This window comes from Chelonia mydas, chromosome 1 (genome assembly GCF_015237465.2).
Source record: "Chelonia mydas isolate rCheMyd1 chromosome 1, rCheMyd1.pri.v2, whole genome shotgun sequence".
Classification (NCBI taxonomy): domain Eukaryota; kingdom Metazoa; phylum Chordata; order Testudines; family Cheloniidae; genus Chelonia; species Chelonia mydas.
In genome coordinates, this window is record NC_057849.1 from 217,206,555 (window position 1) to 217,221,191 (window position 14,637).

General features: G+C 39.2%; 1 protein-coding gene across 7 annotated transcripts in view; it reads left to right on the forward strand.

Annotated features, from left to right (window-relative positions):
• The window catches only part of C1H12orf4 (chromosome 1 C12orf4 homolog), a 32,435-nt gene extending 18,503 nt beyond the window's left edge, over positions 1-13,932 (forward strand). For all 7 annotated transcript variants that reach the window (XM_043527349.1, XM_037913382.2, XM_043527373.1 and 4 more), the window contains 5 exons: positions 499-573; positions 2,807-3,009; positions 9,826-9,883; positions 11,533-11,600; positions 13,239-13,932. In XM_043527349.1, the coding sequence (XP_043383284.1) occupies positions 499-573; positions 2,807-3,009; positions 9,826-9,883; positions 11,533-11,600; positions 13,239-13,331 (497 nt within the window). In that variant the 3' untranslated portion in view covers positions 13,332-13,932. The remainder of the gene's footprint in view (positions 1-498; positions 574-2,806; positions 3,010-9,825; positions 9,884-11,532; positions 11,601-13,238) is intronic.
• Positions 13,933-14,637: the final 705 nt, after the last annotated feature.

The following is a 14,637-nucleotide window of genomic DNA, read 5'->3' on the forward strand; positions in this document are numbered from 1 at the left end:
TATGTGGGCCACATCCACACAGTATGCATACTACCTGTATGGCCCTGAGGATGTTACATGGGCCTCAGATGTGTGCTGATTCAGCCACAAGTGGGCTGTGGGTTGAGAACCACTGGCTTAAAGTGACTATATATTTATATGGCCCCAACACGATAGTATCTGAGTGCCTTGCAAGTACAGTGATATAACAATCTTTCTTCCTTCCAAGTCTGTTCATAGCATTCTGTTTCTATTATATTTTGGGTGCATTTGGTTTTCAGAGTATGCCTAAATAAAGGACTGCTGTGTGAAAGCTAAGTCAAAGAGATGATTTTGCATTTAGGACCTGATCCAAAGCCTACTAAAGTCCATAAAAAGATTCCCATTAATTTCAGAGGGCTTTGGATCAGCTTCTAAATTCTTACAATGTGATGAGTGAAAATATTTAATGTCAGTTTACCAAGGCTAATATAATAAATAGCTTATATACAATATATTTAATGGTTACATTACATACAGATTCCGTAAATAGAAATGGTGGAAATGAAGATAAGTCCAAGAATATTGAACGAAACCAATCAAATATTTTGCCTGGTGAGTGCTGTTATGGGGATTTGTATTGTTTTTTGTTTTTTAAAGCAGACTGTGCTTTATAGATACCTATTTTTCTAGTTCTAAATTCAGAGCATAAATTTGAAACTAAACACAACTTGCCTTGAATAAGAGAGGAGGGGTGTTCTTGTGGCTAAGGCATGGGTCTGGGTGTCAGGACATCTGGTTTCTATTCCCAGCTTTGCCACTGACTCGCCATGTAACTTTGGGGAAAGTCACTTAACCAGTCTGTGCCTAAGATTCGTTTTGCAAATAAAAAACAACCCACCTTACAATATTTGAAGGAGTATTGAAATATTTTCAGAAAACAATTGTCTTTAAAATAGTTGATTCTAGTCACTATTGTTGTGATCCAGCAAAGCACTTAAATATGTGCTTAACTTTAGGCAAATGAGTAATTCCACTAAAGTCAGTGGGACTACTCCTACACTTAAAATTAAGCATATTCTTAAATGCTTTATTTAACCAGGGACTTCAGGAGGAAATATCTCTCATTGCTTCTCCTTGTATGTTGTCCCATTAGTAAGAAAAGTTTCTGTAGAAATGATTTGAACATCTACACGCAACTTGTGCACTATTTAGAAACAGATTTAGTTAAATCAGGGCAATCCCTAATGTGGACACTTTTTTCAAACACTCAATGGGTGTCTTAAATCAGTTTAGTTTAATTACAAGCCAACTTAAGATAAGACATTCAAACTGATGTGAAGGTGTCCATGCTGGGGGTGTGGCGGTTGCACTGACTTCATTAAAGCTGTTTCTAAACCAGGGCAGTTAAATGAATGTACAAACTGCGTTTAGACCAACCCTATAGGGAGAATAACATTTCTCCCTTGTTTTGTATAAGCATTGTTGAAATTAGCCTACCAGAACCAAAGGGCCCAACTCAGAACTTTGTTTCTCTTGCCACCTCCCATCACAAGCATTCTTTCCTTTTGCCTCCTTTACTTTGTCTACTTTTTTTTTTTTTTTTTTTTTTTGCTGCACACACCTCCTTTCCTTTCTATTAACCCTTTTACCACTCCCTTTATAATTCTCTTGTGTCCCAGTTCGTTCACATACCTGTCCTTCAGCCACTTCTAAAACTCTCGGTATTTTGTGTGAGTGGTGGTAGAAGAGTAGTGTTAAGTTCTCCCCTCTTTTCTCGCTCCACTTTCCAGCTGGCGTGTTAGCCGCTTTTACAATGCCTACAATATCCTTCATTTCAAAAATATTTTGTTCATGAAAATCTGCGTCCTAATGATGCTGTTTCTATATCCCATCTTTATAATTTGGTCCCAATCCTGCAGTGTGATTCACACACCCCCCCCCCCCCGAGATTTCCCTCTTGACTTCGATAGGGCTATGCCCAAGTGGATCTGTTTGTTGGATTGGCATCTTAATTTGTGGTGGCTGTCCCCAAAATTTCCTCACACCTTCATCTCTGTTACTTTGTGGGCTAATATCAGATCCAAGACTCCATTGCCCCTCCTTGCTTTTGGGATTAAAACTGTTCCAAGTCTAAAAATACCTTTTGACATTGTTTTTAGGCACTTTTTAAACAAACCTCAGTATTTAATATCCCCCATTACTACACCTTCTTTTTAATTTTGATGCTCTCTGATAACCTGCTTCATCTTCCTGTACATTCCTGTTAGATAACCCACTATCCTTTCCCACAGGCTTTTTGTAGCCTTTATTTTAACCTATCCATTTTGGGTATTTCCGCCTCCCACATCTGGCTGCACTTCACTGCTTGCGTATATGTTTTCACTGTTCCACCTCCTCTTTATTTTTTTTCTCCTTTGACGTCTTCTACCACATATAGATCATATCTGTCTATATTGGCACTGTCATGCCTTATTACACCAGATCTCTGATGCCAACTACATTCAGTGGAAAAGCATGAAAATAAGTCTTGGGTCAATGTGAACAGGGGAGGGGTGTCACTGTTCTGCAGGTTTTTACATCCGTTAGTGTCTTTTCTTATTTATAGCTTCTGATCTAGGTTAGATGGGCACATTTTGCCTTGTGTCTTTAAAATAACAGTAAGAAAGTACAGCAATTGATTTTATTTGATAAAGGAATATTACACACCACATCGGATTCAGACCATTAGTATTAAAACATTTACACTGTCATTCCCAGCATGCTTTGATGTTTATTATCTATGTTTGTATTTAGTATAGATTACTAGCATGATAGAGATTACATTGTCTCTTTCATTATTCTGCAGGAGAATTTTACATCACACGCCATTCAAATCTTTCTGAAATTCATGTTGCTTTTCATCTGTGTGTGGATGATAATGTAAGGTCTGGTAACATTACTGCTCGGGATCCTGCGATCATGGGCCTCAGAAATATTCTCAAAGTTTGCTGTACACATGATATTACTACAATTAGCATCCCTCTTCTGCTGGTCCATGATATGTCAGAGGTAAGTAAAAACAAACAGCAAAAAAACCAACAAAACCACCCAGTAATCTAACCTCTATGTTTGCACTCAGAAAGGTAGCATATTCCTAGATCAGCTCATCTAATTGAGAAAGCTCTACAGTAGTTGTGCCATACTCCCAGTTTTCATCAATGCTCTTGAAAAAGAGTGGAGATGAGAAATTTAGAGCATACTAGCACTATTTAGATCTGTTCTGTTTATTATTTGTAGATCGTATAGGATGGTCTCAGTCTTTATATTAAAAAAGAGGGGGATTGGGAGGAAAAAGCAACCTAACTTAAAACGCCACTTTCAGCATTGCATATTCCTTCTTCAGAAACTAATCAATCTAACCCTAGTCTTGCAAAGGAATCATCAGTAGGGATCCTTGCATGTATGCAGAGTATGTGTGACTTAAATGGCACTCCACACAGACATAGGGTCTGCACAGATTCTTTTGTAGGATCAAGACCTATTATTGTAAAAGATGTAATTGTGCAAAAGTTAGGAAACTCTCAGTTAATGTTGTGCAGAATTATATACTTTAACCTAAAAGTTTAGAACTAGATAATTAACTCTCTTAAAAATGAAACCTTGTCTCTGATATAAACATTTTTTCAGGCCGCAAACCTGAGGTGATCTATGCAGGCATGAGTCTATTCATGTAGATTGGTTATCAGAACTTGAGTCTTAGGTTTTAATTAGGGAGGGAGAACATCAGTTGATCCCTACGATATATTTTGTGGCTTTTCTTCTTCAACCTTTTAGTTCAGTTTTTTATTTTCAGTTGCATATCTTAAAACAAACAATCAAAAACAAAAAACAAAACAAAAGAAATACCCTGTTCTTGTACTCTAAGGGCAGGTCTGCACTACAGCCCATGTAGATATAACTTACATTGCTCAAGGGTGTGAAAAATCACACCCCCAAGCGACGCAAATTTTCACGTTCCACACCAGCACTGTGTCAGCGGGAGACACTCTCCCACCAACATAGTTTCTGCTTCTCGCCAAGGTGGAGTAATTATGCTGACGGGAGATCACACTCCCGGTGGCATAGCATCTCTTCATCAGATGCGCTACAGCGGTGCATCTGCATCGGTGCAGCTGTGCTGATGTAGCACTGTAGTGTAGACTTACTCCTCATTTTCTGATGGGATCCTAGTTAAGACATGTTCTAATGTTTGAAACTGAAGAGTAGAATTAACACCTAGTTCTTTAGATTCTTAAATGCTAATTTCTTTTATCTCCCTTTTTGTATTGGTTTTCTGGTTTAAGCATTTGCAAAATAAACATTATGACCAGCATAGTATGTGTAGATTAGGCAAAACTATGTATTCATCCTTGATATACTTTGTGAATTGAATTGGAAATGCTGGTAACAAACAATTTACTGCAGCTGGCTGGCCTAATTTAAAACATGCAACTTCTGTAATACATTGTACAGGGAAAAGTGAACAATCTCAGATTTCTGAAGGCTAATCTGAACTTGGTGCCTTTTGGAAACCTTGTTTTCTAAAGTTGTATTTACCACCTACGTAAAAAATTTTTTTGTAAAGTGGTTAACCAGGAGCACAGCTGCAGAGATGTTGAGATGTTTCATTGTGACAGGCATTCATCAGGCGCTTTCTTTATTGTTCTGCAAAAAAAAGCCCTTTTGTAGATGGATTTTTATAATTTAGCAGTGGCATGGAGTTTATTAAACTGAATGAAGGGTGACTTTTTTTTTACTGGTACACCTCTACCCCAATATAACGCAACACGATATAACAGAAATTCGGATATAATGCGGTAAAGCAGCGCTCTGGGGGGCAAGGCTGCGCGCTTCAGTGCATCAGCGTGTCTGGCTCCGACTCGCTGCTCTTAGAGGCGTGTTAAGGGTGCTGGGCTGGGGCTAAGGGGTTGGATAAGGGGAAGAGGGTCTCGGGGGGGCGGTCGGGGACAGGGAGCAGGGGGGGTTGGATGGTTCGGAGGTTCTGGGGGCAGGGCAGTCAGGGGACAGGGACGTTGCATAGGGCGTGGGGGGCCTGTCAGGGGGCGGGGGTGTGGATAGGAGGCAGGGCAGTCAGGGGACAGGGAGGAGGGGAGTTGGGTGGGAGGTGGGATCCTGGCAGTGATTAGGGACAGGGGGTGTCTCTGGAGGGGACGGTCAGGGGGCAAGGAGCAGGGGGGCTTAGATAGGGGGTGGTTAGAGGCGGGGGGGGTCCTCTGGAGGGGGGTAGTCAGGAGACAAGGAGTGGAGGGGGGGGTTGTATGGGTCGGGGGTTCTGAGGGGTCAGTCAAGGGGTGGGAAGTGACTTAATAACGGAAATGCTCAAGGCCAAAGCAAGTTGGATATAGCGCGGCTTCACCTATAAGGCGGTAAGATTTTTTTGGCTACTGAGGACTGCGCTATATCGGGGTAGAGGTATATTGGGATTTCATATAAAGCGAATGTCACAAAGAAAAGTTGCTTTTACTGTTTCACTTGTGCCTAGTGGTCCTGATCCATAACTGGGGACCCTTGGTGATATGGCAATACAAATAATTGTTAATAATAATAATATTGTTGGTTTTTTTAAAAAAGTACATTCTATAGACTTCAATGCATGCAAAACCATACCTGTTCTGTATTCTGTATAAACTGAGATAACTTCATACCATTTCCTAGTGCACAGGTGTTTACATTTCATCACTGAAAACACCACAACTGCTTTTTTTCTATGGAGTCTGAGCAGAGGGGCCGTTGCTGTTGCCTGTATTAATGTTCTATAGAAAAGCAGAAAATTTCTCAGGGGTGTCAGTCAGGCACCTTTTGTGACCATTACAGTGATGCAGAACATTTTCTGAAAAGTCCAAAAAATGAGAAATGGAGATTTACAATCTGTAGCATAAACTGGCTGGCTGTATCATTTTTGTGTTATGGCAAATTATTTTGGGTATGTGCCCTTGTACCACCATAAACAATTCCACTCCTCATTTCCATCAGATATATATTATGAGACAGCTACCAAATTGGCATTTAGTCAAAGTATACCTATTGTAGCCTGGTGTCCTTACTAAGGCAAACTTATTTAAATTAATTGGACTTTTGCCTGCCTGAGAACTGCTTAGAGACTTCAGGACTTGACCCTCTATTTTTAGCCCTTATAGGGTCTGATGCTGTAAAAACTTAAGCACCTGGGTGACATTCCCCAGAGATGGACAGCTGTGTCCCTCAGTTCTCCAACCTGGGGTCCCTTTTACATTGCTTTACTGTGAGAGCAACCACTCCTGGCCTTGCTCACACACAGCCTCTCTAGCATGTAAATTACTCCCAGCTGAGTTTTATGAGTGCTCTAAGCCAGCCACTCCTGAATTATATGTCAGAGTGACACCAGCAAACTCCTAGTCCCAGACTTGCCTCCAGAAATGTGTGTGTTGTACAGCCGGGTACCCTCCTGGACAACACCAGCTCATAGAAAGTCCGTTATTTTGTGAATAGAAAATAACATGCATAAAATTTGGGATAACAAGTGGAGCTTCCCAAACACTTCAATTGAAACACACACTGGTTTAAGCAAAACAATAAAGCAGGTTTGTTAACTACAGAAAGCTAGATAAAGTGATTACAAGTAATAAGGCATAAAAGCTAGAATTGGTTACAAAGAAATAAAAGGTAATACACAAACGAATACCTAACTTATCAAGCAAAGTGAATTCAAAGCAAAGATTTCTCTCACCACAGGCTTTATCAGTGTTACTGGCTGAACTCCTTTTAGACAGGATTCCTCCCCCACCCCCTCAGTTCAAAGCTGTTCCATTGTTCCTCAGATGTTGTGTTTGCCATGGATAGAGAGAGGAGGAATTGTGGCCTCTGTTCTCCTTTCATATAGCTCTCTATTTGCATTCTGTTTGCATGGGAATTTCCTGCTGTTCTGTTGCCAAAATGTAAATTTTTCGTTCACACCCTTTTTTCTGCCAAAATATGGCCGTTTAACTAGGTGATAGTTCATTTGATTTTGTTGACACCTGGCTGAGGTGTCAGTTTGCCTTTGTCTCTGAGGACCTGGCTTGTGCCTGCTTTTCTAAACTTGGGACATGCCTCAGGCCATGTCTGCACTGTCACTTATATCCGCAAAACTTTTGCCACTCAGGGGTGTGAGAAAACACCTTCCTGAGCGACATAAGTTTTGTCAGAATAGCTACCGCAGCTCATTGAGCTGGTTTTATTATATCAATGGGAGAGCTTTCTCCCATTGGCGTAATTTGGCTACATGAGCACTCTTACAGCAGCACAGTGGCCACATTGGAGTCTTATAACTTTATACACAATGTTGCCCCACATTTTACCAGGACAATAGTGTTCAGCAGATTATGAGCTTTCAAATGATAGCACACGAGGTACAAAATTTATGAGCGTTTTGTAAAAGTGGTGAACATAAGTGTCACAACCTGCTTTAACTTTACGCATGTTACTAGTCTCACTGACTTCTGTCTCTTTCAGATAGAAGCTTGTGTGTATATATAAGGCTTGCAGCAGATTCTGCAGGACAACATACTTAGGCTGTCTTGGACCAGCAGGAGAAACAAATTCCTAGACAATGGCCCTCCTACTAAAAAATCAAGCTCTTTTTTTGATAGATTTTAGAGCACAAGACAGGGATGAGATCCTGGTTACTGACTGCAGACCATAGCTCCCTGAACACTTCTTGTACCTCACTAGAGTGATAGTAATCAAAACTCAGCCTAGAATGATAGTATCTTTTTTTACCCCATACACACACAGGACCCTGCCCATCTGGTCTGAGTAGCCTTATGAACCTTAGTGGAATACTCTGCATGTAAAAAATAACCTGATAGCATAGTGAAATCATGAGTATATCACTTTTAAAGGGGACACAGTAATGATTCAGATTCTAATCCATATTTGAGTTTTTTTGGGTTTAATTCATTGGCATTCTCTGTTCAATCTGTTATTTCTGTGAGTGCCCCCAACATTTAACCTCTGTATGCCTCTGACACGGTCCAAGAACTGGTGTCATATCCTCCTTCTTTGGTAGGTCCTTTTAAGGTATCAAATGTTTTTTGACCTTACTGACTTCAAAACTACTGTTAATTTGCCTTCAGGGCAACAGGACCTTTCTTTTTAGACACTGGTTTTTAAGCTAGGCCAAAACAGGGATCAAAACCACCAACAAACGCCTACCTTACATGTGACAGCCTGTGTAGGCAGATAAATTACAATGAAGACCCAGTATTTCTTCCGGAAAGCTTGAAAAAAATATATATTCCGTTGTGCAGCATTGTGCTATCTGATTCATTTGTTGCGTAACTTAAGGGCAAAGCAAACAGATGCTAAGGATTTGCATCATGAGAAAATTGTTTTTAAATGTTTCCATTTTACGATGTTGGTTCTACTGCCGCTCTCGATTTTTTTTTGAATAACGATCCACTGTATCTAGTGTAGGTGGGAACTACAGCTTACAGCAACCCTCTAAGGCCACGTATGGGGTGAACTGTATTTGTGTTAACCAAATGATCAGAAGTTTGATACTTTTTAAATAAGGCTGATTTTTTTTTTTCCTGCTGTAGAGATGCTCTTTGTGTGGTGTTTGACAATCTGTCATTTACACTGTGTAGATTTAGAACCATTTGCTGGTTTTGTGGAATACAAAAGTGCTTAAACTGGAAATTTGGAAGGGTATGTAGAGTGCCAAGTCCATGTTTATATGTATAGTTCTGTTCATACTGGGAAGTGCTTATCTTTTGAATCATAGGAACGATTCTTTTTAAATAACGTTAACAACATTGACATTTTTTTATCTGCCACTGATAGTATTTTCCATTTCTTGGCTTAGATTCCAAGGAATGTCCTAAATTCATGTAATGTTCCCCAGTGTTTAAACTTCTATCTAGATCTCAAATTTATTTGACAAGTCCCTGTTAACCATGCCTCTTGGGATACTTTATAGGTGCAAGGTACCATACCTAATCTCGGTTATTTAACGGAAGCTCCAAATTCTCTCTCCATCTCTTCTTGTATCTGTATCACTTGAATTATTGAATTTATTTTGGGATATAAATCCAACCCCAACAGAGGATCTATCTGCCCAGGGCATTTTTAGTATGTCAGTGGCAATAGTATGAGGGTCATAGCTAGAAGTCCTCAAAAAGAATACCAGCAAATTCAGTGACTGCAGTTAGGCTGCTGAACACATCCTTACTCTGGCAATCCAAAGTTTGGATCTGACTGTATAAGCAGTTTAATTGTACGTAATACATGAAAGCTGAGATATTCAAAGCTGCTTATGGTAATAGTGCATGTGAATGTCCTTGAGACGAATGGGAGCTGTGCATCAGTATCCCCCTTTGGAAAATCTAAGCTTAAAAATGCATATTGCACTGTTCACACAGTAGCCTCTCAGCACTTTAAATAAAGCAGTAGCTAAGTTTTTGTGGTAATCCATAACAATAAACATTTGCAGAATGCTTTGGAAAACTAAGTGTTCTTTGTCTATGATATTATTTGAAAAGAATGAAGCAGATCAATAAACCACATTAGCAAATGTGCTCTATGGCTTGAGACATTCGAGAGAGACCTCTGCTTAAGGAGAGAACTTTCTGCTTTCTAGCAGAGAAAATTGTGTTCAGCAAATGAGCAGGTGTGCAAGCTCATAACACTAGAGACTGTAAAGACAATATGAGAGTAAATAAGACATTGGAATAAGATAAACACGAAAATATTAAAGACCTGATAGAAAAACATTGTCTTGCAACATTGTTGTCTTGAGCCACTTGTTGATGCTTTTGTTATGTTATTAACTTTAACCAATTTTTAACTAGCTTTTCTTTTTTTAAGGAAATGACTATACCATGGTGCTTAAAGAGGGCAGAGCTTGTGTTTAAATGTGTCAAAGGTTAGTGCACGCTTCACCTATTATTTTCTCACATTCACTGTCAGCAGAAATCACTTAAAATTACATATTGCAAAAGAGATGAAAAATGTGAGGAATTCAAAATAGAGCGTCAGAAGTAATTTTGTATCTGTTGGCATAACTTTACCATTAATGTGTGTGTTTTCTATATTCTTTCCTGTTTAAAAAGTGATGAACACATGATGCTGTGTTAGAACAGAGGGAAAAAAGTAATATTAACACACACTTCTCATATCAGGGCTTGTCTACACTTGAGCACTACAGCTGCACCACTGTAAACGCTTCAGTATAGACACTATCTATGCTGATGGGAGGGATTCTCCTATTGGCATCAGTAATTCACCTTCCTCGAGAGGTGGTAGCACTGTGGACAGGAGAATTCTTCTGTCCACCTAGGGCTGTCTACACAGAGGGTTAGGTTGGTATAGATATGTGAATAACGTAGCTGAAGTCGACATACTTAGATCTACTTACCGTGGGTTCCACACTACGTGATGTCTACTGGAGACGCTCTTCCCATCGACTCCCTTTGCGCTTCTCGTTCACATGGAGTACAGAAGTCGACGGGAGAGCGATCTGACCTGCTAAATCAACCACCGATGCATCGATCGCCACATGTCAAACCCCGGGTATGTGTAGACAAGGCCCAAGTCTAGAAGACAAAGATGAAAAAAGACACATTACACTATCAAGACATCTGTCTGCCAGTGCATAATTGTTCCTTCCCAGTATATTTTCCAGTATCTCATTCAGCTGACGTTTTAAATGACCCACACAATGGAGCTTCTACTAATTTTTTTAGGAGATTATTTCAGAGGTGAATGAGCAGGCATTTTCCTGATACTTAGCCTCAGTTTTTCCCTTTTTATTTGTCTGTTGTTGTCTATTACTACTGGTTGTAGTACTACTCCTGTGCCCTACATTTAAATAATTCCTCACCATCTTTGCTGTTCAAACCCTTCAAATATTAGTTGAATGTTAGGCCCCCTACACTAGAAGTTAGCCAGTTTCTTCTTAGTGGGGGTTATTAGGTGGGAGCCATATGCTCATTCACAGTTATACAACATCCCTATGTCAGCAACATAGAAAAATGCTATTAGGAAAGTGTACATGTTTTGCTCTTTCTTCACAAATCAGTTCCTCATGATCATTTTTATTGCCCTTCTCCAAACTGCGTCCAGTCTGTCAATATATTTCTGGTATTAGAGTGCCCGGAACTGAATTCAATATTCCAGGTGTGGTCACACCAGAAAGCATAGGTAGTTGTTGAAAGCAAGCTGTCAAAGTAATACAGATCCAGAAAGTATCTTCTGATGCCTGCTGCAGCTCCATGTTGACCAGCACCAGATTGTGCAGTTTGCTCAAGCGCAGGAACTTTACACCCTTCAAGACTAGAATGGTGTTCTCCATAGTGCATCATCAGGATCTGCAGGCTGACCAGAGATTTGAACCAGCAGGTTGGGCAGGCTAGTGAAGACTAAGGGCCCAGAGGTGCTAATCTGGTTTATGCAGCTCCACCAGGTGTCTGAAATCATAACTGTATATGTAAATGTATACCACACTCTGATAAGTGTCATTAAAAGGAAAACCTAATGCGTATAGTGTGTAAATATGTGAATGTTGTCTTCTAGGCTTCATGATGGAAATGGCTTCATGGGATGGAGGAATTTCTCGGACTGTACAATTTCTGGTACCGCAGGTAGGTTTAATAGAGAAATTAACTCCTGTTATGGCCTAGGAGACAAAAACAGAACAGGGTTCTGGGTGCTGACAAATCTGGGTTTTGTTCCCTGCTGTGCTTTTAAAAAAAAAAAAAATCTCTGTGCTTTAGTTTTCTCATCTGTAAATTGGGAAGAATACATGCTTTAGAGGTGTTGTGACACTTAATGTTTGAACCACTTTTTGCCAGCCACAGATAGAAGGCATTATAGGGTATATCATTATCGCTGTTTAAAAACAGACACATCAGATAACTGGAGTCAGAATTCACAGTGTTTTAGAGGGTACATATTAATATAAAGATGTGTTTTTACTGCTAGTTTCTTCGGAAAGTGTGGAGTTTAAGCTTAAATGACTTTATTTTAAGCTTTCAGTTGGTCTTCTCCAGCATCTTTGAAAGTTAGTGTGGCAAGAGCCCAATCATGCTCCCACTGAATCAGTGGCACAGCTCCCATTTACTTCACGGGCACAGGATCAGGCCCCAATAGACGTGCACTAGAACTACAAAGTTGTTTGTTAATAACTACCAAATTGTTTGAATTCTGGATGATCTTCAGAAGCAGGAAGTCATCCAAAAGTTGTGATCACTGCTAAGTTTTGTTTATTTGCTCTGGTCCTTAAAGTTATGTACATTTTAAAGTTAACTGGAAGGAAGCATTATTTGGAAGCATATTCATAAGTTAAAAAAATGACTTAACACAACGTTATGAGCCTCTAGGCAACGAGAACCAAGAATAGAATACTAGCAAAATCAGATCTAATTTTGGAATTCAGAGAGTGAGACACTAATCTGAAATCATGAAAAGGACTATGCTAGGTCTATGTAAGAGAAAGTCAGTGACTGGAGGAAGAAAGCCTCTTTAAATAGATATTTTTTACTAATGTAAATACAGGGTAATATTCCCAAGTAGGTTTTGTCCTATTAATTGCTAGAATTAGGTTATAGCTAAGAGTCTAGTTCATTTGCAATATTGTGGAAATTATGGATACTGCAATATTAGGCATCCACCACAATTTTGTTTTTAATTAGCTTATTTTGCACAGATCACAATTTTGCATGCATTTTGAGCATGCAGTTAGTACTGCACTAACATTCAATACCTGTAACATGTAAAAGGCTAATGTGACTGGTCTTGATTTCTATAGCCATTGTGTTAAGACTTAATTTCTGAATTTTATGTTGTACTGGTGACTTTAAAAAATAATAATAAAAAAGGTGTAATATAGTTGCAGCAAAATGTCTGGTTACAAAAAAATTAGCAGGCATAACATAATACTTGAGTATTTATTATTCCAGCAATTTTTTCTTAAGCAAATAGGTCTACTCTAGCTTTTCCAAATTACTGCTATTAACAAAGGTCCGTTATTACCTTTCTGCTATTTTCCATCTCTTGTTCGCGACTCGGATGCATTTATTTGAAGATCATCCCACGATTCAAGTAGGGCCCTAGTCATAGCATCAGTGGCTGGAAACCTCATCTGGATGGTGGATGTGCTGCTATAAGACTCCGCTACCGAGTAAAGTACTGGAGGAGAGGGGAGAATATAGAGAGAATGGTTGGTCTCATCCAAATTATAGCAAACAAATCAATGCTTTCTGTTGTCTTCATTTTTACAGACTATATCTGAGGAAATGTTTTATCAGCTGAGTAATATGCTCCCCCAGATCTTCCGAGTGTCCTCTACGCTGACTCTGACATCTAAGCACTAACCCCTCTGAAGTAATAAGATGCATGTCACTGGAAGAGATGAGAGTATTGGTTTGAATATCTAGAATTTCTCCTCTGTATTTTTCCCAAAATTGACTGTTTATTTGGAAGTTAAATTTTATTGCAAGTTGCAAACAAAATAATGTGTATCCATTCAAAAGTTTATAAAATCAATGATCTGTCTTGATTTAGATGTTTGCCAAAAAAATCAAATACAGTCAATGTCTTTCAGCAAGATATTAAGGTGAAATATTTCACCTTTTTACACACATCATGTACTGTAAATGTTGGAGTGTGACCTAAAATGTGTGTATTTAAAAGTTATCTATAGAAACAGAGTAATTGTCATACCTAAGCATTTACAGTAGCAGGAATAGATATCTATACTTTTTTGGAAACATTCTTGTTTTCTGAATTTGCCCAGTGCAATTTAGAGGAGCGTGAATTATATCAGGCAAGCCTTTTTGGTATAATTTAAATAATCTGGAAACATTGTAAAAGCAACTGTAATAAGGTCAACCCTGACCATGAGAATAAAATTGACACCCCCGCCCATAACAGTTACAAAATGAAAGGTAAAATAAAATGAAAAATAACCACTAACTTCTTGTATTGTGCAAATCATTCAGTAGATAATATACTCTTGTGACAGTGATTATGGGTTTCAAGTTTTGTTAAAAAACAGTATAGTCATTTCCATTTTCACAATGGGTTTTTTTTCTTTTTCATGTCCTGGTATTTTTAGTGTAGCATCTCTTGTTTAGAAAGGAGATTTGGCATTGGTGGGACTTCCACATAGGCAATTCAATAAGAGTATCAGAACTGCCACACTGGTGTATTTTGTTGCCTGCTATGAATTTTTCAGATTTCATAATCTAAGTAAATTTTAAAAAAAAAGTGGGGGGGGGCGCGGGCGGGCGCGGTTCTACTCTGTGAAGATGACACTGAACAGGTCTGCTCCCTTTATGTATCCCAAATCTCATTTGCTGCCTTTTAGTGGCAAAATGAGTTTTTGCTACTCTTTAAACTTGCTTTAGCACAGCACATTACAGTTTCAGGGCCAAGTTAGTAACACCTGTGCAATCCCATTGAAGACCGTAAGTGCCCACTTTTCATGATAAGAGCATTCCAGTTAGAAAGTGCTCTAGATGTAATATACTGCACATAATTTCCTGGATTTCTCATCCCATATTCTTTATAAATTAAAATAGTGGTTCTTTAATAGGCATCCCAGCCCAGTGAGGCCTCTAGTGGTTAGTATCCACTCAGTCGTGTGGAGCTTGGACGTGACCACTCCACCGGGCTCTA